The 20,496-nt window shown below is 40.0% G+C and overlaps 1 protein-coding gene and 2 long non-coding RNA genes across 18 annotated transcripts; 2 read left to right on the top strand and 1 right to left on the bottom strand.

Moving 5' to 3' along the window:
- The first annotated feature begins 1,779 nt into the window (after nucleotides 1-1,779).
- On the top strand, nucleotides 1,780-9,907 carry LOC143521148 (uncharacterized). 2 transcript variants are annotated; one of them, XR_013132678.1, is made up of 2 exons: nucleotides 1,780-9,512; nucleotides 9,645-9,907. XR_013132678.1 is itself a non-coding variant. In XM_077013715.1 (2 exons), the coding sequence occupies exon 2, from the start codon at nucleotides 2,981-2,983 to the stop codon at nucleotides 9,071-9,073; it is 6,093 nt and encodes a 2,030-aa protein (XP_076869830.1). In that variant the 5' UTR covers nucleotides 1,780-2,114; nucleotides 2,247-2,980; the 3' UTR covers nucleotides 9,074-9,907. The 2 variants fall into 2 exon arrangements, 1 of the variants encoding a protein (XP_076869830.1); XM_077013715.1 differs by having other exon boundaries at nucleotides 1,780-2,114; nucleotides 2,247-9,907.
- Nucleotides 9,908-10,393: 486 nt separating this feature from the next.
- LOC143521145 (uncharacterized) lies at nucleotides 10,394-18,560 on the top strand. Of its 5 annotated transcripts, XR_013132666.1 has the most exons (9): nucleotides 10,397-10,802; nucleotides 13,801-13,891; nucleotides 14,257-14,639; nucleotides 14,721-16,494; nucleotides 16,645-16,696; nucleotides 16,879-16,926; nucleotides 17,078-17,290; nucleotides 17,560-17,671; nucleotides 18,420-18,560. It is a non-coding gene; the product is annotated as an uncharacterized LOC143521145 (long non-coding RNA). The 5 variants fall into 5 exon arrangements; XR_013132665.1 differs by having other exon boundaries at nucleotides 10,394-10,802; nucleotides 13,801-14,639; XR_013132664.1 differs by lacking the exon at nucleotides 10,397-10,802 and adding an exon at nucleotides 13,149-13,638 and having other exon boundaries at nucleotides 13,801-14,639.
- On the bottom strand, nucleotides 11,502-18,882 carry LOC143521147 (uncharacterized). Of its 11 annotated transcripts, none has more exons than XR_013132676.1 (12): nucleotides 18,418-18,557; nucleotides 17,770-17,786; nucleotides 17,490-17,610; nucleotides 17,025-17,250; nucleotides 16,623-16,708; nucleotides 15,777-15,864; nucleotides 13,578-15,390; nucleotides 13,384-13,469; nucleotides 13,023-13,154; nucleotides 12,817-12,875; nucleotides 12,213-12,335; nucleotides 11,503-11,634 (listed from the first exon to the last, which is right to left on the bottom strand). It is a non-coding gene; the product is annotated as an uncharacterized LOC143521147 (long non-coding RNA). The 11 variants fall into 11 exon arrangements; XR_013132672.1 differs by having other exon boundaries at nucleotides 13,033-13,154; XR_013132677.1 differs by lacking the exon at nucleotides 12,213-12,335 and having other exon boundaries at nucleotides 11,502-11,634; nucleotides 13,033-13,154.
- Nucleotides 18,883-20,496: the final 1,614 nt, after the last annotated feature.

Raw genomic sequence — 20,496 nt, 5'->3', positions numbered from 1 at the left:
GCTGATGATATACAGCTCTATTTATCTTTTAAAAGAGATGATTTCAGTAGATTGAGGAGTCTAACTGATTGCATTCAGAGTATTAAGGATTGGATGGCCTGTAATTTCCTCAAGTTAAATGAAGGAAAAACAGAAGTCTTGATTTTTGGCTCTCCAACAGTGATTGGGGACGTAAAGAAGGAAATTGGGCCACTGGCTTTACGGATAAATTCTTATCCAAGGAATTTGGGAGTAATTTTTGACTCTGAGTTAAAGTTTTCAGTGCATATAAGGAAACTGGTTCAGAGCTGCTACTTTCAATTGAGAAATATAGCAAAAATTAGGAAAATGCTTTCATTCCAAGATACAGAAAGAATTATTCATGCTTTCGTATCATCACGCCTTGATTACTGTAATGCCTTATTTACGTGTCTTAGTCAAGGAGCTATGACACGGTTGCAGCTGGTCCAGAATGCAGCAGCTCGAGTGCTTACTGGTGCCAAAAGAAGAGAGCATATCACACCTGTTTTGGCTTCACTGCATTGGCTGCCTGTTGCCCAAAAGATTGATTTTAAGATTCTGGTTTTAACATACCAAGCCTTGCATGGGGATGGACCATTATATATTTCTGATCTATTAGTCCCTTATTCTAATGCTAGGTCACTGAGGTCCTCTAACCAAGGGCTTTTAGTAGTTCCAAGGACTAAGAGAAAACGCAAGGGGGATTGTGCTTTTACTGCATGTGCCCCGAAACTTTGGAATGTTCTGCCATTAGACATTAAACTTGCTGGGTCTAAGGAGTTGTTTAAAAAGAGATTAAAGGCATACCTGTACGGCGTAGCATTTGAGGTTGGTCATGGCTAGCATTTTTTTATGCATGTGGTTGTGATGTCTTATTTTATTTGTTTTTATGTTGTGTTTTATGTAGTCTTTTTATTCTATTTTTTATGCTTGTATTTGTTGTAAAGCACTTTGTAGGCCTACTTGGAAAAGTGCTATATAAATAAACACTTACTTACTTACTTACTTTTAGGCTAGGCCTCAGTGCAATTACACACTACAAAATATCACAGCAGCAATTACATACAACATAGTGCAGGACAACATAGTGCAAGATGGTCATGGTGCAAGCCAGGCAATAGACATTAAATAAGCAAGGTAAAAAAAATGTAAAATAGATAACAGTATAAGGTATGAAATATAAAAATATAAGTACAGTATGTACAGTGTGTGTGAGTGGGTGTGAGGTAGGTAAATGGGACAGGTATATGGTGCATGGTGCCAAAGGGCTGGTGGACTGGTCTCTGGACTGGTGGCAAATCTGAGATATAGTCATAGCTACTGTATATATGTTCAGTTTGAGGGAAAGTGGCTGGTGACAATAGCTACGTTTTTTTGTTACCATTAAAGATAAGTACATTATTCATTAAGTATTATATAGGTTAGTACCTGTACAATAATGCTATGGATGGATTTTCTGTTTATGTAATCACCTTCATGTGGGTTCCATCAATGCAGCCAATCACTCTAGGAAATCCTTAAAATGTAAATGGAATGAAGTTCGTTATATATTGCTTCTCCTTTGCTTAATTTCTTTATTGTCCGAGTGAATTAAAGACAAACCAACGATGCTGTGGAATTCCTCTTTGATGTCCATAACTGGCTTATGCCCAGGAAACACCACAAAACTGGGCACTAGTCATTTTAATGCCGGACATAGTTTTTGGACAGACCGACATACAGTAGCTTTGCTGACAGATCCCGCATCTCCTACACTATAAAAAAAAACTTCCTGTAAGTGTCATGCAAATGCTTCTTGTTCTTATTCATGATTTTTGTGATAAAATTAATAATTTGTAATGCAAGTTTAAAATATGTTACGGTTAAAATACAGAAAGTTACATTTTCTTATATCTCGCGAGAGTACGCTGCTGCGCTCACCGGAACTCAGAATTCATAATTTTTTGTTCTCATGAACTGCAGCCTAGCGACGGTCTATCAAAGGGCTCCGTCAGCTCATTACAAGGCCTTACTTTGATGGCAGAAAGGCAAGACAGACTGTTAAGAAATGCGAGAATCATTTGAGAATTATTTTCAAGGTTAAGAACCTCTTTTCATGACAAGCGGCCAACGAGGTATTTGCCATTTCATGTTAATTCTATACATGTTTGTATTAGGCTAAGACTAAGCGTTAATGTTGTATTCGTTTGCAAACTGGATTGTACGGTTTATTGATGGATTTTGTACTGTGTTTTTTGGGCATGTAGTTCTGACGGCGTGACCGGAGGCATGTATCACAGCGACTAGACGTGTCCAAAAAATAAACGCCTGTTTCAGAGAATCGACCTGTGTTCGTGTTGTTGTGAAGAGAGCTACAGTGAGAACTCGACTGCTCGACACGGGTAGGAGAGACGACGATACCGCGACGAAGATCCAGCACGACGACGAAGTAAGAACATAGCTTATGGTCGGCATAGTGATTGCAATCAACGGCGAACGGACTGTTTTGAAGACGCAAGCTTTCAAGCTATTCACGAGAGGCTCTACCACAACCGTCAAGTTAAGGTGGTGTGAGAAGCGGTTTAACTTGGAAAATTGCAACTGAAAACTCGAGTTTAGCCTTGCATACCGTGCTTAGCATACAACTATGGAAGAATGTAACGTGCTGGTGCTGCGGTCATAATATTAAAAGGCAATTTAAGTAAAGTTTAAAGGGTAATTATACTGATTTAAAAACTTTCTTAAAACAGACCTAAGTGATTTTCTGCCTGTATAGGTATATTCTTCCTGCAGTAAGGTTTATGTTTTCCAGTTACTTTGCCTTGTTTGAGTTGGAAGTCAACAGAAGGTTTGAAGGTTTGATAAGTCTAGATAAAGCTTAAGCATAGATACAATTTTGAACGACTTTCTTAACTGCTTACAGTTACACTAATCCCAATAGAAATTAATTTTAAACATACATACATTACATATAGTTCATAGTCATTTAGTTTATCCTAAGATGTCCGACCCAGGCAACGAGACCTTCCATAAAAATGTTAAAGAATCTAAAATTATGGATTCAGAGCTTGCAGAAAGGGTAGAAGGGCTACGACGAAGTGAAAGAACTCGAACCTTGACAGAAAAGGGAAGAGAACTTCAAGAAGAAAGGCTAAAAGGCATACAACGTCGGTACAGAATAATTTATGAGAAATGGAGATGTCAGGCAAGAATAGGCAAGGAAATATTGAGGGACAGAGCCTCTGAAGACGAATTAAATGAGTTGATTAAAAACATGGAAGACGCCTCTTCTAATGTAAAGGACATTTTTGAAGAGTTACGTCAAGTGCAAACCCCAGAATCTGATCTGCGGCGCAGAGTTGACACGTGCATAGCACTCTCAGAATTTATTATTCAAAGAGCAAAGGGCCAACTTAAGGGCCATACATCAGATGAAGAAGAAAAAGAACCCTGGCCCGATGTTGGCTCTGTCCTAGACTCAACATGTTCTTTATCAAGACCAATGTCTTATAAATCAAAATGTAGTTCCACTCATTCTAGCATTGACTCAGTCAAAAGAAAGGAAGCTGCAGCTGAAGCTGCCGCATCTCAAGAAGTTTTGACAGTGCTGGCTGAACAAGAGAAAGAAGTTGCAGAACTTCACAGGTTAGAGACAGAAAGTACACAACGGTTAGCACAATTTGAATCTGAGAATCTAGCTAGGCAACAAGCAATACAAGAGAAGTGTAGAAAGCTCGAACGCTTAGAAGAACTAAAGAAACTTAATGCTGCAAGAGCTCGAGTTAAGATCTACGACCAAGTCGATGAAAATCTTGAAGAAATTTCCCTGCCACATCATATTGAAATGGCAACAGAATGCCAAGCTGCCCATGTTTCAAATCTTCCATTAATTTCCCAATCCCTACCAGTCACAACCCAAATCCTGCATGCTTCAAGTCCTGTATTCATCCCTCAGTCCCTACCAGTTGCAAGTCAAGCTACTGCTCCACGAAGTTCGCAGCTGGGACCTCATACTCCACCAACCTCAATACCCATGCCTTGTGCACAGAACAACTCTGATTTAATCAATGTACTATCAGAAGCTATAAGCTCCAATCGTCTCCCAATGCCAGAGCCTGCATTGTTCACAGGAGATCCCTTGAAATTCAAAGACTGGCAATTATCATTTGAAACATTAATAGATAGGAAAAACATCCCAAAAAATGAAAAACTGTATTACTTAAGAAAGTACTTGGGTGGCGTTGCAAAGAAAGCTGTTGAAGGATTTTTCCTACTAGGCAGCGAAGCAGCATACGACTCAGCCTGGCAGCTGTTGGAAAAACGATTTGGAGACCCATTCATAATTGGGAAGTCCTTCAGAGATAAGTTACACGGGTGGCCAAAGATAAGTTCTAAATATGGCTATGAACTGAGGGACTTTGCAGATTTTCTCAAGAGCTGTGAGGCTGCAATGCCCCATCTTAAGACATTAGAAGTTCTCAATGACTGCAACGAGAGTCAAAAAATTCTGCTGAAATTGCCAGATTGGTTAGTATCCAGATGGAACCGGAAGGTGATGGAAACCAGACAAGCAAACACTGGATATCCACCTTTCAAGGAGTTTGTAGACTTTCTCTCAAAGGAAGCAGATCTTGCTTGTGATCCAGTATCCTCAATACAAGCACTTAAGAACATGGAAAATGAAAGACCAAAGCACTCAAGAAACCAAACCATTCAAGCAAAGACACTGTCCACAAACACAACACAAAGCAACACCCCATTATGCATTTTCTGCAAGGGAACAGGACATGTCCTTGCTAAGTGCAGAAAGTTTAGCGAAAGGACAGTTCAAGATCGTGTCAGGTTTGTGCGTGCAGAGAAGCTTTGCTTTGGATGTTTGAAGATAGGTCATCATTCAAGAAGGTGTGATAACAAGAGCACATGTGAAAAGTGTCAGAAAAGACACCCAACATGTCTGCATGATGACAAGTTCAAGGAACATCAAAGATCTACACCTCCTAAGAGAGATGAAATTTCAGAGAACAAATCAGAATCAACAGAGATAGTTGCAATGGCAACTTCCAACACGGTCTCGCAAGATGGCCTGAGCACACAAACATCCTCAGTCATACCCGTATGGGTCTCATCCATAAAACAGCCAGAAAAGGAAGTCCTAGTTTATGCACTTTTAGACACACAAAGTGATACCACATTTATTTTAGATGAAGTGGCCCAAGACCTCAACACAAAGAAAGAGAGTGTCAGTTTGCAGTTATCCACAATGTCTGCAAAATCAACAGTCATTCCCTGTCATAAACTTAAGAACCTACAAGTGAGAGGATACAATTCAGAAAAAAGGATTCCATTGCCGCCAGTTTTCACACGAGAATTCATTCCAGCAAACAGGTCACACATTCCAACTTCAGAAACAGCTCGAAAATGGCCGCACTTAGAACAATTGGCAATTGAGATTCCACCACCACTGGATTGCGAAGTAGGCCTTCTAATTGGTTATAACTGCCATCAAGCACTTCTTCCAAGAGAAATTCTGTCCGGCAAAGAAAATCAGCCATATGCACAGAAGACTGATCTTGGTTGGAGCATCGTCGGCTGCTCGCATCCAGCAAGTGACTACAGTGATGTAATGGGAACCAGTCATAGAACCATAGTGAGACAAGTAACACCTGCTGTACAACCATCAGTCGAGCTAAGGAGAGAAGTACACTTTGTGTGCAAAACTCATATCAAAGAGATCATTCCAACAGACATAATCAAGGCTCTCGAATCTGACTTTACCGATCACACCACAGATAACAATCCAGTCTCTCAAGAAGACCTTCTTTTCTTGTGTAAAGTAAGGGAAGGCATAAGGCAGAAAGAAGATGGCCACTATGAACTCCCACTTCCCTTTAAGAAGGATGAACCTAATCTCCCAGACAATAAACAATGTGCAATTCATAGGCTTACCTCATTAGAACGACGACTGAGAAAAAACGAGCAGTATTACAAGGATTATGTCCAGTTCATGAACGACATTATAACCCGAGGAGATGCTGAAAGGGTTCCACAGCCAGAGCTTGATAACCAACCAGCGTGGTACATTCCACATCATGGAGTATACCATCCCCACAAGCCCAGGAAAATCCGTGTGGTCTTTGATTGTTCCGCACGCTTCCAAGAAACTTCTCTGAACGATCATCTCTTGACTGGTCCAGACCTGACTAACACATTAGTTGGGGTGTTATGCCGATTTAGAAAGGGCCCCATAGCCATAATGTGTGACGTCGAAAGGATGTTCCACCAATTTCACGTTGCAAAGGAACACCAAGATTATCTAAGATTTCTTTGGTGGGACAAAGGCGATCTGGATTCCAAACCCGCTGTGTACAGGATGAAGGTGCACCTGTTTGGAGCAGCTTCATCCCCTGGCTGCTCCAACTTCGGACTCAAACATCTGGCATCGCAGGGCCATGGAAGATTCAGTGAAGAGTCTATCAAGTTCATCCAGAATGGTTTCTACGTCGATGATGGCTTAACGAGTGTGAAATCATCTGCTGAAGCCATACATCTGGTGGAAGAGTCAAGAGCCTTGTGCAGAACAGGGAGGCTTAGACTGCACAAGTTCGTATCCAATGACAAAGTAGTTATTGCTTCAATACCACCTGAAGAATGTGCCCAAACCAGAGATCTGAACATGGCCTTGGGAGAACTCCATATCGAGCGAGCACTCGGAGTTCAGTGGTGCGTTGAAGCAGATGAATTCCAATTCAGGGTCACAGTCAAGGAAAACCCACTGACAAGGAGGGGAGTTCTATCCACCGTTGCATCAATTTACGATCCGCTAGGGTTTGTAGCCCCCTTTGTACTAGTCGGCAAACAGATCCTTCAGGCACTATGCAGAGACAAACTAAACTGGGATGAAGATCTTCCTGAGCACATTTTGCCACAATGGGAGTCATGGCTTAAAGATCTACCTCACTTGGCTGCCCTGAAGATTCCAAGAAGCTATCTACCATCAAGCTTTGGTGAGGTTGCATTATATGAGCTCCATAACTTCTCAGATGCAAGTCTCAGAGGATATGGTGCATGTTCATATCTCAGAGCTGTAAACAAAACAGGACAAATTAGTTGCTCACTCGTCATGGGGAAAGCAAGAGTAGTTCCTACCAAATTAATGACGATCCCAAGACTTGAATTGTCGTCAGCAGTGACTTCAGTCCGCAACGGTGATGTTGTAAAAAGGGAGCTCGACATTGATATTCTTCAAGAGTATTACTGGACAGACTCAAAGGTAGTCCTAGGCTATGTAAATAATGATGCCAAGAGGTTTCACACATTTGTGGCCAATCGGATCGAACGCATAAGATCAAGCACAAACCCTCAGCAGTGGCGACATGTCAGCTCAGAAAACAACCCAGCCGACTATGCCTCAAGAGGACTGAATGCAGTTCAGCTGAAAGAGTCTAACTGGCTGACTGGCCCTGACTTTCTGTGGCAGCAGAATCTTCCATGTGAAGAGGAAACGGTGGGAGAAGTAGAATCAACTGATCCTGAACTTCGCAAGGCCCACGTTCACACAGTCAAGATGAGAGAATTTCAATCAATGGTGGACCGCTTCGCTAGATTTTCTGACTGGTCCAGAGCAGTTAGAGCTGTCGCCAGGCTCAAGAGGTTTATTAAAGAACTAAAGAGACTTCAGCCAAGAACAAATGAAACAAGTAGCCTCGAAGAAAGAAGAGAAGCAGAAATGGTTATAATCAGGCTGGTGCAAGAAGAGGCCTTTGCTGAGGACATACAGAAAATCAAGCTCCAGAAAAAGGACAGCTTGGGAAGGCATAACAAGTTATACAAATTAAGTCCCATCTTGGATAAGAACGGTGTCCTTAGGGTGGGAGGACGGCTGTCCAAGTCAGCCCTGCACCATGACATAAAACATCCTGCAATTCTCCCAAAGAAATCTCATGCGTCTGCCCTGCTTGTCAAACATCATCACGAACGCATACACCATCAAGGGAGAGGCATGACCCTAAATGAGCTACGTGCAAATGGAATTTGGATCTTAGGTTGTGGAAGTGTGGTCTCTTCACACATTTATAAATGCATAAAATGTAGGAGATACAGAAGAACTACTCAGATCCAACAAATGGCAGATCTACCAGAAGAGAGAACTGAAGCATCACCTCCCTTTGCTTATTGCGGTCTTGATTGTTTTGGCCCATTCATAGTGAAAGAAAGAAGAAAGGACTTAAAACTATATGGATTGCTGTTCACCTGCTTGTGCTCCAGAGCAGTACATATAGAAACAATAGAGGACTTGACAACCGATGCTTTCATGAATGCACTTCGAACATTCATAGCTATCAGAGGACCTGTGCGCCAATTAAGGTGTGATCAGGGAACAAATTTCATGGGTGCTAGGAGAGAGCTTTCTGAGTTGCTCAAGGGAATGGGTCAAGAGCGCCAACAAGCAATCGGCTGCGAATTTATAATGAATGTCCCTTCCGCAAGCCATATGGGTGGAGTCTGGGAGCGCCAAATTCGAACGATTCGAAACATCCTGACTGCTATGCTTGACAAGTCCGCAAGCAGGCTCGACACGACAACTTTAAGAACATTTCTTTACGAGACAATGGCTATAATAAACAGCAGACCACTCAGTGTTGAGCATCTTCATGATCCCAATGGTCCAGAACCACTCACCCCCAATCATATACTAACCATGAAATCCTCAATTATTCTACCCCCTCCTGGACAGTTCTGCAAGGAAGATCTCTATCTGCGTAAAAGATGGAGAAGGGTGCAGTTCTTAGCCAACGAGTTCTGGAAAAGATGGAGACGAGAGTACTTGCTAAACCTCCAGCAAAGACAGAAGTGGCAAAAACCATCACGAAACTCTCAAGTAGGTGACATTGTGATTCTTCAGGATGACAATGTTCCAAGAAACGAATGGAAACTTGCCAGGGTTGTAGAAGTTCATCCTAGTGCTGATGGCCTGGTGCGAAAACTGAAACTACTAGTTAGCGACACTAAACTTGATAAGGGAAAGGTACTCACAAGAGTATTTAGTCTTGAAAGGCCTGTTCACAAGGTAGTAACTCTGCTTGAGGCCAGCTAAGTCATACACATAATATCACGTTAATGTTGTTGACTTCCTTAATGATTTTTGTTTAAAATAAATCCCACATTCAGAGTTATGAGTGATTTGGTGGGAGTGTAAGTGTCATGCAAATGCTTCTTGTTCTTATTCATGATTTTTGTGATAAAATTAATAATTTGTAATGCAAGTTTAAAATATGTTACGGTTAAAATACAGAAAGTTACATTTTCTTATATCTCGCGAGAGTACGCTGCTGCGCTCACCGGAACTCAGAATTCATAATTTTTTGTTCTCATGAACTGCAGCCTAGCGACGGTCTATCAAAGGGCTCCGTCAGCTCATTACAAGGCCTTACTTTGATGGCAGAAAGGCAAGACAGACTGTTAAGAAATGCGAGAATCATTTGAGAATTATTTTCAAGGTTAAGAACCTCTTTTCATGACAAGCGGCCAACGAGGTATTTGCCATTTCATGTTAATTCTATACATGTTTGTATTAGGCTAAGACTAAGCGTTAATGTTGTATTCGTTTGCAAACTGGATTGTACGGTTTATTGATGGATTTTGTACTGTGTTTTTTGGGCATGTAGTTCTGACGGCGTGACCGGAGGCATGTATCACAGCGACTAGACGTGTCCAAAAAATAAACGCCTGTTTCAGAGAATCGACCTGTGTTCGTGTTGTTGTGAAGAGAGCTACACTTCCACTAGCAAAAAACGAAGAGCGATGTATAACAATCTGGAGAGAATTTAGGGCTGATCCGCGATGTGTAATATTTGAAATGTGACGCTTAATAATGTTATTGATGTAAGCAATGGATTGTGCTGAAAAACGATAACGTTCATTAAAAAACAATCCGAAAAAAATGATAGTCCTATGTCTATTCGGGGTTTTATAAGGCGTTCCCGACGAAGAGCTCGGCGAATAAACTGAGCTTCAATATCCACACAAAGCCGGAGTGGCTAATCGGGAGATTCGGGAGGATTCCCGATGGGCCGGTTCATGTTAATCTCTAGTTTGGGCCGATTGGGAGGGAAAAATAATTTTGGGCCGGATTTGGTCATAAAACTCCCGGGCTGAAAAAGTGTCCCACTCCGGCCCTGTATCCACATGATCCTCGAGGAAAGGACACGTCATGATGACGTGTTTGTAACTCTGGTTCAGGTCCAAGTTAACCTGCCAGTGAGCAGGTTAGCTTCAGGGCATAAGTTGCTATAGCAACTGACTCAGGTTCTCTTTAAGCTTGGTTTCTGGAACGGAAAACCTCGAGTTTCCATGAGTTCTGAGTTAACTTACCCGGTTTTCTCACTTAACCCAGACAGCACAAGTACGTCGCAGAGACGTCGTATTTACATCAGTATATCGTAAAAACATCGCGTTCCATTTTCGAACGTCGCATATACATCGTATGCACATCTAATGTACGATTTAAAACGGGAGCGTCATATTCATCGCCGTTGCATCGCTGCGACGTCAAAACAACGTTTCCCATCCTGATGTGGCAGAGTGAGATTTTTGGGGCAACCCCACTCCCTCCCTATTGTAAATTGCGGTGGAGCCGTGTGAGTCGCGGGGTAGGTTTATCCTGGTATTATAAATAGCGGGGGTATGGGGGCAGATTTCTTTCTGTCATCCGGTTTTCCCAGCACCTCTAACGGTGGCAAGTTATCGTGGTTGGGCCTGGCTTCCTTTGGTGGACCAGCTTAATACCGTCGGGGTATGGCGCTTCTTTTGGCGTCTGATTATCGGTGAGTGCGGTGCGCTGAGAACTAACATGCCCTGCTGTTTCGTCGCAGTTCGGTGGGCGCGTCATTGGAATTACTGTGCTGATCTATCTACCACGGGTGGGCAGTTACTATTTGCCCTTGATTTTACAAAACGTTGGCATATTAAAGAGTTTGCTAAGTAATGTTTTGATTGATTGATAGCATCAACAACAGCTGCAATGAAGGCATGGATAGTTATGTCCTGTGTTCGACACATACTGTGTTGTATGTGAGTGCTGTGTTTGTTTCAGTCTGTTAGAAAAATCATGTACTGATGAGGCCTGACAGCAGTGCATCCTGTTATATTTAATACTGATATATAATTATAACATTTTTTCTGTATATTCTAACTGACATGCACATTTTAATTTAAAGTTATGGTGTTGCATCTGTAAAGATGGTTGGTTGTGTCTATATGGCTACAATGATTTTGAGCTAGAATCAACAACATTCAAACAAAAAGTGAGAGCTACTGCACATTTATAGAAATAATAGAAATAATTGGTAATATTTTTTATTTTACAGTTAAATAAATAACAGCAGAACCTAAAGCAAGAAGTTTACAAAAGAAAAAAAAAACACCAACAGTGCAAGGTTAGGCCAAGTATTTACAACAATAATAACAGCAACAACAGTAATTTAACAAAAACAATAATTTAAAATCACAAACAATAAACATCACCAATAATAATACATAATAATAACCAGCCATTAATGCATTTTATTTGCAAGCTGGACATGTATAATCTTTATCAACTGGAGGCTTCTGGACGCAGTCATGGTGGTACCATCTCTCACAGTTGTCACAGCATATCTGGAACAAATGAAAAGCAGGTCTAACTGAATGGTGCCCATCTAAAATGTAGAAATTACTATCATGCTTTACATTTTTAGTCCAAAGATTTGATGCAGTGCTCTATTGATAAGTTAAGTGCAAAGATGTTACAAAATAAATGATTGAGAATTTACTGCACTCATTTGCATGTCAGAGTTAGCATATTAAACTGCCTAAAAGGTGAGTGTAACATTCTGCTTGACGCAGAGCAGGGAGGCGGACACAAACGCTGAGAAGAGCGAGATTTATTCAAGGGGATTCCATAAACAGAGTCGTAGTCACGGGCACGGGTCATAACGGGAGGGCAATCAGGAATAAGAGTGTGTATTACAAGGGCCCAGAGGTAGAAACCTGGATGCAAAGCAGTGAAAGGATGAGCCTTTTGAAAATGAAAATGTGAGAATTAGACCTTCCTTACTTGAACAGGAAGCCAGCATGGTGTTTTCAACAAGAATCACATGTTGACAAACAATATGAGCTGCAGTATTTTGAATGCTTTCTAGAAGCCAGCAAAATGTGAGTTACAGTAGTCAAGTGTAAAGATGACTAGAGCTTACTGATGTTGCTCGTATTGATTTAGCATTTCAAGAGAAAAGATCAAACTCATGAGGAGCTCCAGCAATGACACCTGAAGGTGAGGTTGTGTGTGAGCCATCCCAGGCTACATGACCAGATAAACCCTGAAGATAGGATGAGAACCAAGCATCACAAGAAAGTGATGAAATTCACATGTAGTAGTTCACAGTATCAAAAACAGTAGACCAATCTAGTAGGATGTGAACAGAAGACAACCTTTTCCTGGCTTTGTGGGGAGGTTTTGTTATTGACAATACAGCAATATCTGGTGAATACCCTGGTCTGTACCACAGATGGTTGACTTAAAGAAATTTGTTCCTCTCAAGATACTAATAAAACTGAGAAAAGACAGCCTGTTCCAAGGTCTCTGACAGAAATTTGAGAAAATGGGTCTAATTCACAGTATAACTGAGCATAATTATAAATGAGTATAATTCGTAGTTTGTAGGATTTAAAGGATCCCTGAGAAAATGCTATATTATGACATTATGTACGACTAATAGCCTAATATCTCATATTTGTAGTACTAATATCTCAACAATAGTACATGCAGATCAATGTATTTAGATGTGTTGCTGCGCTTACCCAGTTTGTTTGATCATGATCCTCCATTCCACAGTAATGGCACAGGTTGCTCAGATTGTCTGAGATGAAAGTATTAATACATTTCCTCATTTTTACATGTCAAACATATGTCCATACAGGATGTGGTACTAATTAACTAGCATAAAACGTATATTATTTTAATAAAGAACATGCATTTCAGAGGACATAAATTTTATGCCATTTACAGTGACCAACCACAAAGACAACACGCCAGATTCCTGGAGGAGAGTCATGGCAATGCCCAGCCTCAGCTCATTGACTGCCTCTTGAGTGGTTTGGGTGTTGACAGCCATTTCCTTTAATATGCACTCCGCAAACTAAGGACAGTTTAGATCGATCAAAATGATAAGCCTGCATTGCTAAATAATAAGGTTGACTGTTGGACAACAAAATCTTTAATACAAGTAACTAAAAGATCTTGACAAATGCCACTTGACCTTCATCATCATAATTTGGGTTCAAGTGTAAAAACGGATAAAGTTCTTGTGAACTTTTAAATTAAAATTATAATGTTACAACAACTGCTGTAGTCTACTGTACACTCACGTTCAAAGCCAAGACACCACCACGATCCTGCTGACGTGCATGACGGAGAGTGCTGCACGTTACAGCCTGTCTTTCGCAGGAACGCCCTTTAGTGTAATTATGACAATACACACTCTTATTCTCAAAAATGCATTTGGGATGATTTCTAGTATGTGTATGATTTATTGTGATTTATAATACCACTGTATATTTACCTTGTTGCTTCCAAGCACCTGCCGTAAAATGCACCCCCTTGTAACTCAGTCTCTGTTGATGGTAGGTCAAATTCACTTTAGAATTACACAGCTGAGACCATTTCATGTTGATTGAGTTTCATTAATATAGGACAATACAGTTAAGCAATGTATAATCATCCTTCTCTAATACATTTGTCCTGGCAAATTACTGGGGATCAATACACTCGCCATGACGTTCTAGAATGTTGACGTATAATGGAAAGGACCAATGAGCGTCCAGCAGTCCTGTACCTGTGGGTGAGCAACAGACGGACTTCTTCAGGGAAACACAGGTAGGTTATGTAGTTATAACTCTACTGAGGTAAAATAAATAATGAAGTAATGTTTAATAACTGGTTGTTTCCAAGAATCTAACTATCTCTGAAAGTTAAATCTTAGCTAACCATTTTACTACAACGGCCTACGGTTAAAGTGTTAGCATCTAAGCTAACCATCATTTTACTACAACGGCCCTGACGGCAATCGCGCGAGACAACACCGCGAGTTCAAACCAGCTTGTCCGTTAGCTGTAGCCTAGGTTAGCTAGCTAGTTCGCCTTAGCTTAGCTTCTTTGTAACTAAAAGACAAATCAGTATGACAAAAAAGGGAAAGGGAGTGTAATCGCTAGTGTTGGCTAACTTATTTCCTTACTTTTTAGATACACTACACTACTGGCGGACCGCGGTCCGTATCCGGACCCGAACGCAGTCCTGTCCGGACCCAATCTCATTCCTGATTAACTGGATACGGACCCAAAAAAACCATATTTATTCATTTTGACGGGAGAATTAATTTTAAACCGGAGTATTTATTTCAGGGCTATTGAAAAAAACACTCCGTCACGAGTGTTACGTTCACCACCCCAGCTCAACAACTTGCGTTCGCCACCCCCCGGACCTCAGGTGACAGCTATCTGCCAAAATTGGACCGCGGACAAATTTAGTTGAGTACCCCTGCACTAGACAATGTCAACAGGAAATGGAAGACATCATGTGACACATCCGACCTTATTTCCGATGGAGAAAACGGACCTAAATCAAGGTACATTCATCTTCCACTGAGGTAATCTAGACATAAGTATATATTGTGATTTAGATGACTTCAACTATAACTTACTTGCAGATCAAAAAAGAGACCATGTTGGTGGTCAGATGAAGAGTCTCAACCAAAGCAAAGAGGCCCAAGAGCAAATTACCTCGGCCACCACCACCACAAGTACACAGTAAGCACAAAAACACCCAAATATTGTGTAGGAGCAGGATTGAGAAACCCTGATGTACAGAATGTTCTCTACAAATATATTAAACTCCAAATAATATATACATACATAATTAAAATGCACTGTCCCTTACTAAATCAAATCAAATATATTTGTATAGCACTTTTCACAACACAAGTTGTCACAAAGCGCTTTACAGGATTTACAAGGTTAACAATACTATGGGTCCAAATCCCTAATGAGCAAGCCAAAGGCGACAGTGGCAAGGAAAAACTCCCTAGATGGTGGGGAATAGGAAGAAACCTTGGGAAGACCAAGACTCAAAAGGGAACCCATCCTCCATTGGGCGGCCCGTTAACACACAAATTACACAAAAACAAATTATACAGACGAATACACAAGTCACAAACAAATCACATAATCAGGCTAAGTATAAGGTAACTAGAATAAAAGTTCTGGGTGTTGATATTGTCAATGTAAATGTCTTGTGATGAACGCCAGGTTTTCATTCCGTGTCGGAGTGATGATAATGGTATTGTAGTCTCCGACTGCAGTGTTACTCCCCAGGTGAACCTCGGAGAAGAAAGATAAATGATGTGGTAAATATGTAACAGATTATTCAAAGGCCAAACTAAACAGATAAGTCTTTAGTCGAGTTTTAAACATTGAGACTGTGTCTGAGTCCCGCATAAAGGCAGGAAGATTATTCCACAGTTGTGGAGCTTTAAAAGAAAAGGCTCTTCCACCTGCTGTGATCTTTTTGATCCTAGGAACAGTTAATAACCCTGCGTCCTGTGAACGAAGTGAACGTGCTGTGTTGTAATGATCAATAAGTTCACTAAGATACTCTGGAGCTAAGCCATGCAGTGTTTTATATGTTAATAAAAGTATTTTATAGTTAATACGGAATCTAACAGGCAGCTAATGTAATGACGATAGTATAGGACTAATGTCCTTACCTCTTCTTAGCTCCAATATCAAAACCACAGCTTACAGCCAAGGGGAAACCAGTAAACCCTCCAAACACTTGTAGGTACCTGATCATACCTGCATTGAAATACAAAAAAGAATGACTTAAATGTATTTATATTCATATGCCATTTATGTATTCACAGCCCTAAGTCTACCCAGAGTAAGGCAGCATTGGATGGAGGTTAACTTCAGGGATTTCACTAAACAACGCTAAAAGAAATATATCAGCAATGTTAACATTCAATAAATCTCCTAGCAGAACTACTCGCACACAGAATAGGGGCCAGGAATCCAGTCGACACTTCTGAAAATGAGGGGGAAAAGTGTAAAACAAAGAAAACCTGCATACTTCCACATTATACCTACTAAATTAATACAACACCACATTTCAACCCATTTAGAAACATAAATAGATTACTTTATTAATCCCAGAGGGAGTCACGTATTGCAGCATTGTTATAATAGTATTCATGATGCTAAAAACACACTTATTGTGAACATTACACTTTGCTCTGCTGACACCACTCAGTGGTCATATTCTAATGGATACTTTTCAAAGTAAGAAAGCACTGCTGATCTAAACTGTCATTAAAATCTGATCAATTAAGTCTGATTAAACCTATTGTGTCAATGTTTCCCCCCCAGCATCAAACCCGCCACTACACAGTCAGAATGTGGATTTTAGAACAATGTCCTCCTATCAAAGTAAGGTTATAGGGTACAGTAAAACAGATACTCCATGTAAACTTAGCTTGTTCCCTAAAATGCAGACAGTATCTGCAGTGTACCTTTATAAAGAAATTACAAACACATATGAACACACATGTACTTACCAAAGACATATTCTTTCCACAGCGCCACAGCCACAATAGGAGTCCTCCGATTGGTCTCACATCTCCACCTCATGGTAGGACACATACTGAAAGTTTAAAATGTTTACTCTAAGCAGTGCAATATTACACATACACTGGGTCTTCATATTAAATATTTGTTGTTGGGCACAGCAGTTTAAGACAATGTCCTTATTTTATCCTTATTTTTGTCCATTGCATTGACTCTAATTACTGCATGTTTTTACTACTTTTTTAGCATCAAGAGCTCGCGCCTCAGGACGTTTAATACCCTCCCAGTGCACTCGTATGTTTTCAAAAATTTAATTCCAAACAAACTCAATTTCACTAAACATCCTTGCTCAAATTAAATATATCCATGTATATAATAATGTGAATGCAAACCTTTTTGAATATTCATTTAAATGTTATTGTTGTGTATGTTATATATGTCACAGCCACTGATTGATGCATCCTTGAGGCTACTGGTAAGGTGCAGCTGCAACTGCAGCATTTAACTGCAGTTGTTCAGGCAATGGCAGGAGAGAGGAGCAGAAATCTTCCAACACCACTGGAAGAAGATCTGGAAGAAAACATACTCCCCCTCCAGTGTGCAGAGGATTTCGTGCGTCTAGAACATGATTTGACCAATAGTGACACAAAAAAAAAAGGTCAGTACTGAAATATACCATTTTAACAAACTCGCACAGAGTACACATTTTGTAAACATCTTGTAAAAGATAAACATTTATTTAGGAACAAAGTAATTATCTTTTCTTTCGAGTACAAAATTAAGAACGATATATCCATCCATCCTGAGGGTTGATTTAAGGAACATTATTATGAACTCCTTAATGTTTGTACTCATACCTTTGTAAATTTTAAAAACCTTTTATGAATTCGGTCCCTGGTTTTTATTTATCTGTCTGTCTGTCTACAGATGTCAAAGCTGTCATTAGATGGGGGCAGTCAGGGCCTGGTGGTTAGGGAACTGGTGTGGCAGAGGAGAATAAAAGGAATTGGGCACACTCGCATCAAGGAACTTGTAGTATGTAAGTATCAAAATAAGACCATATAGTATACCAAACATGACAAATATAGTACCATAAAAACAAATCACCAATAGCTTTGTTTTATAATTGACATTTACCGTCTTGGTTGGTGATCCTTAGTTTTGATGTGTATAGTCACAACAGGGGTGAATAATCTTATCCACAAAGGCTTCACGTTGGTATCAGTTTTTAAAAAATTATCATGCGTGCTTCTGCAGCCAAAGTGCCCCTTTCTGGATAGAACTGGACACCACTGAGTAAAATAACTGACTTTTTAAGAAATTTTAAGATGGCATATCTCAGAAATGATTTGCAATGCATATTACATGAAACAATTCAGTGTCACTCTTAAATCTTAAGACGCACATACATTTAATTAGAAATGCTTGCCTTCTAATATGAAGAGAAATTAGTGCCAAATTGAAAAGCAGTCATTGGAAAAATCTATTCAAAGTATAATATCCATAGTGCCGTATTGCTCTAAACCACAGGCATACTAATTAGTACCTGCACTCATCTGTTGTGTTTTCATCCCTCTTTCCATCCCATTCATTTTTCCACACCCACAAGCCATAGAGTTTCTGTATCTGAACAGCCACTAAACTTCATGTACACAGCTTTTCATTAGCACTTCTTAGCAATAGTGCCTAAATGGCTTATTAGCAACAGGCTCATCCTTAGGCCCAAAATTATCTTAGAAACTAAAACATACAAGTAATTTTCTAATTAAGCAATGTTGTACTTACAGCATCTGCGATGAGAAATCCTCAGCTGTCCCACCCATGTGAAGCTGATGCAGAAAAGTCGATGAAAGACTGGCTTCGTCTGGCGCCTGACAGACTTCATCGCGGAAGACCACGCTGAATCAACGTGATCAAGTCGATTTAAGCCCTTCGTGTTCATACATGGACAGTTCCGTTTTTGTTACAGCACTGAGAAAATGATTTACAATATCATAGTTAAACAATGACAACACTTTTATTATATGCTGTTAAAGAAAGGAATACGGAAGGACAAATGGTGGTAGATTTTGCTAAGAGGATAAAGATAAAGATGGCTGTAGTTAACACTTACTTTAAGAAAAAGGAAGAGCACAGGGTAACATATAAGAGTGGGGGAAGATGCACACAGGTCGACTATATCCTCTAGGAGACAAAACCTGAGAGAGGTTAGTGATTGCAAGGTGTTACCAGGGGAGAGTGTAGCTAAACAGCATAGGATGGTGATATGTAGGATGGTTTTAGAGGTGAAGAAGAGGAGAGTGAGAGCGCCACCTAAGATCAGGTGGTGGAAGTTAAAGGATGAGGACTGTTTGCAATTGTCATGGACAGACTGACACGCAATTGCCGAAAGATGATTATTTTGAATAATAATAATGTGATTTACATTTTATCATTTTTTAGTAATTGTTTATGCATGTGAATTGGTTCTAAAATACAACTTTTCAAAATAATATTTTATGTACACTTTAGAATTTGTTAAGTTTTTGTTTGTGCATGTGAATTAGTTAATACAACTTTTCAAAATTGTAAACTGGCTGTCTCTTTACATATTTTAAACTGGCTGTCTCTTTACATCTTTTAAAGGCAAAATCTGAATAACAGGAAATAGGAATTAAACTCCACAAACAACTATTTCGTTATCTAGCTAGTTGTCTACCTGGGATTATATGCAGAACAAGAATAAATAGGCTACTGCTGCTCGCGTGAAGATCTTTAAAAGAACAAAACATGAAAACGCTCGACGGAATAACGGACTCGCATGGCTTGATCCAAAAACGACGTTGGTAAGACGATGTATAGACGCTTTAACGATGAAGCTGTAAGCGTCGCATAAACATCGTAAATACAGCTTAAAAGCATCAGATGATGAACGTCGTTCGGAGATCAGATGGACGTCGTTTGAACGTCAGGTAACGACGTCTATGCGACGTCGTGCCAGTGAGCAAACGACCGACCGCAGATGCTTTAACGACGTAACTGTGAACGTCGCATAAACGTCTTGCCGACGTATCTGTGCTGTCTGGGTAACCCGCTTCTTGAAATATCCCTCAGGTCCCCCCCACCCCATTTTTTTTTAACCTTCAAGTCTAGTCAGGAAGATTAAAATTTTACTTAACTTTGATTGCAGACTGGATTTTGTTTGTCACAAATTTATGAAGAACCTAAATAGATTTAGCAACATTTTAGAGTGATACATTGTGGAGTGATAAAGCCATTTTTTACTTTATTATCTACATCATTACCCTCCTTCTTCTTTTACTTCTTCTTACTACCACTAATACTACTATTACTACTACTAAGACTACTATAATAATAATATTAATAAATAATAATTATAATAAATAATCTTACCTATCTTATGTGATTAGTATGGAGGTAGCTTAGTTAAAACATTACTTTCCATATCTCTGTCTATCTTTCTGTTTGTCTACACGGACTATTTTTTTCACACTACTTCTATTTTGACAACTTTGTGGATAAAACAGTTCAAGGTAAAAAACAGATATATCCTGTAAAGTGATCTTTATACTTTATTTATGTAACTTGCGTGAGGAAGAAGGATACAGAGTAGAAAGCATCGTTAAACAATCAACACAAACTGACAAAGAATGGCGACAAAATGCACAATACACTAACAACAAGACATAAGTGCTGCATATAATGATAACGATACAAGAGACAGGTGCGAAAACAACATGAGTGACACAGATAAACACACCACAAGACACAGACATGGACCAAATATAGATGCACGTAACACGCCCAGAGGGAGGGGTCAGGAGCTGTACTGTAACACATGTAGACACGCCCAGAGGGAGGGGT

Source organism: Brachyhypopomus gauderio, chromosome 8 (assembly GCF_052324685.1).
Source record: "Brachyhypopomus gauderio isolate BG-103 chromosome 8, BGAUD_0.2, whole genome shotgun sequence".
Classification (NCBI taxonomy): domain Eukaryota; kingdom Metazoa; phylum Chordata; class Actinopteri; order Gymnotiformes; family Hypopomidae; genus Brachyhypopomus; species Brachyhypopomus gauderio.
The sequence above is the reverse complement of the archived record's forward strand: the minus strand, read 5'-3'. Positions and strand labels throughout refer to the sequence as shown.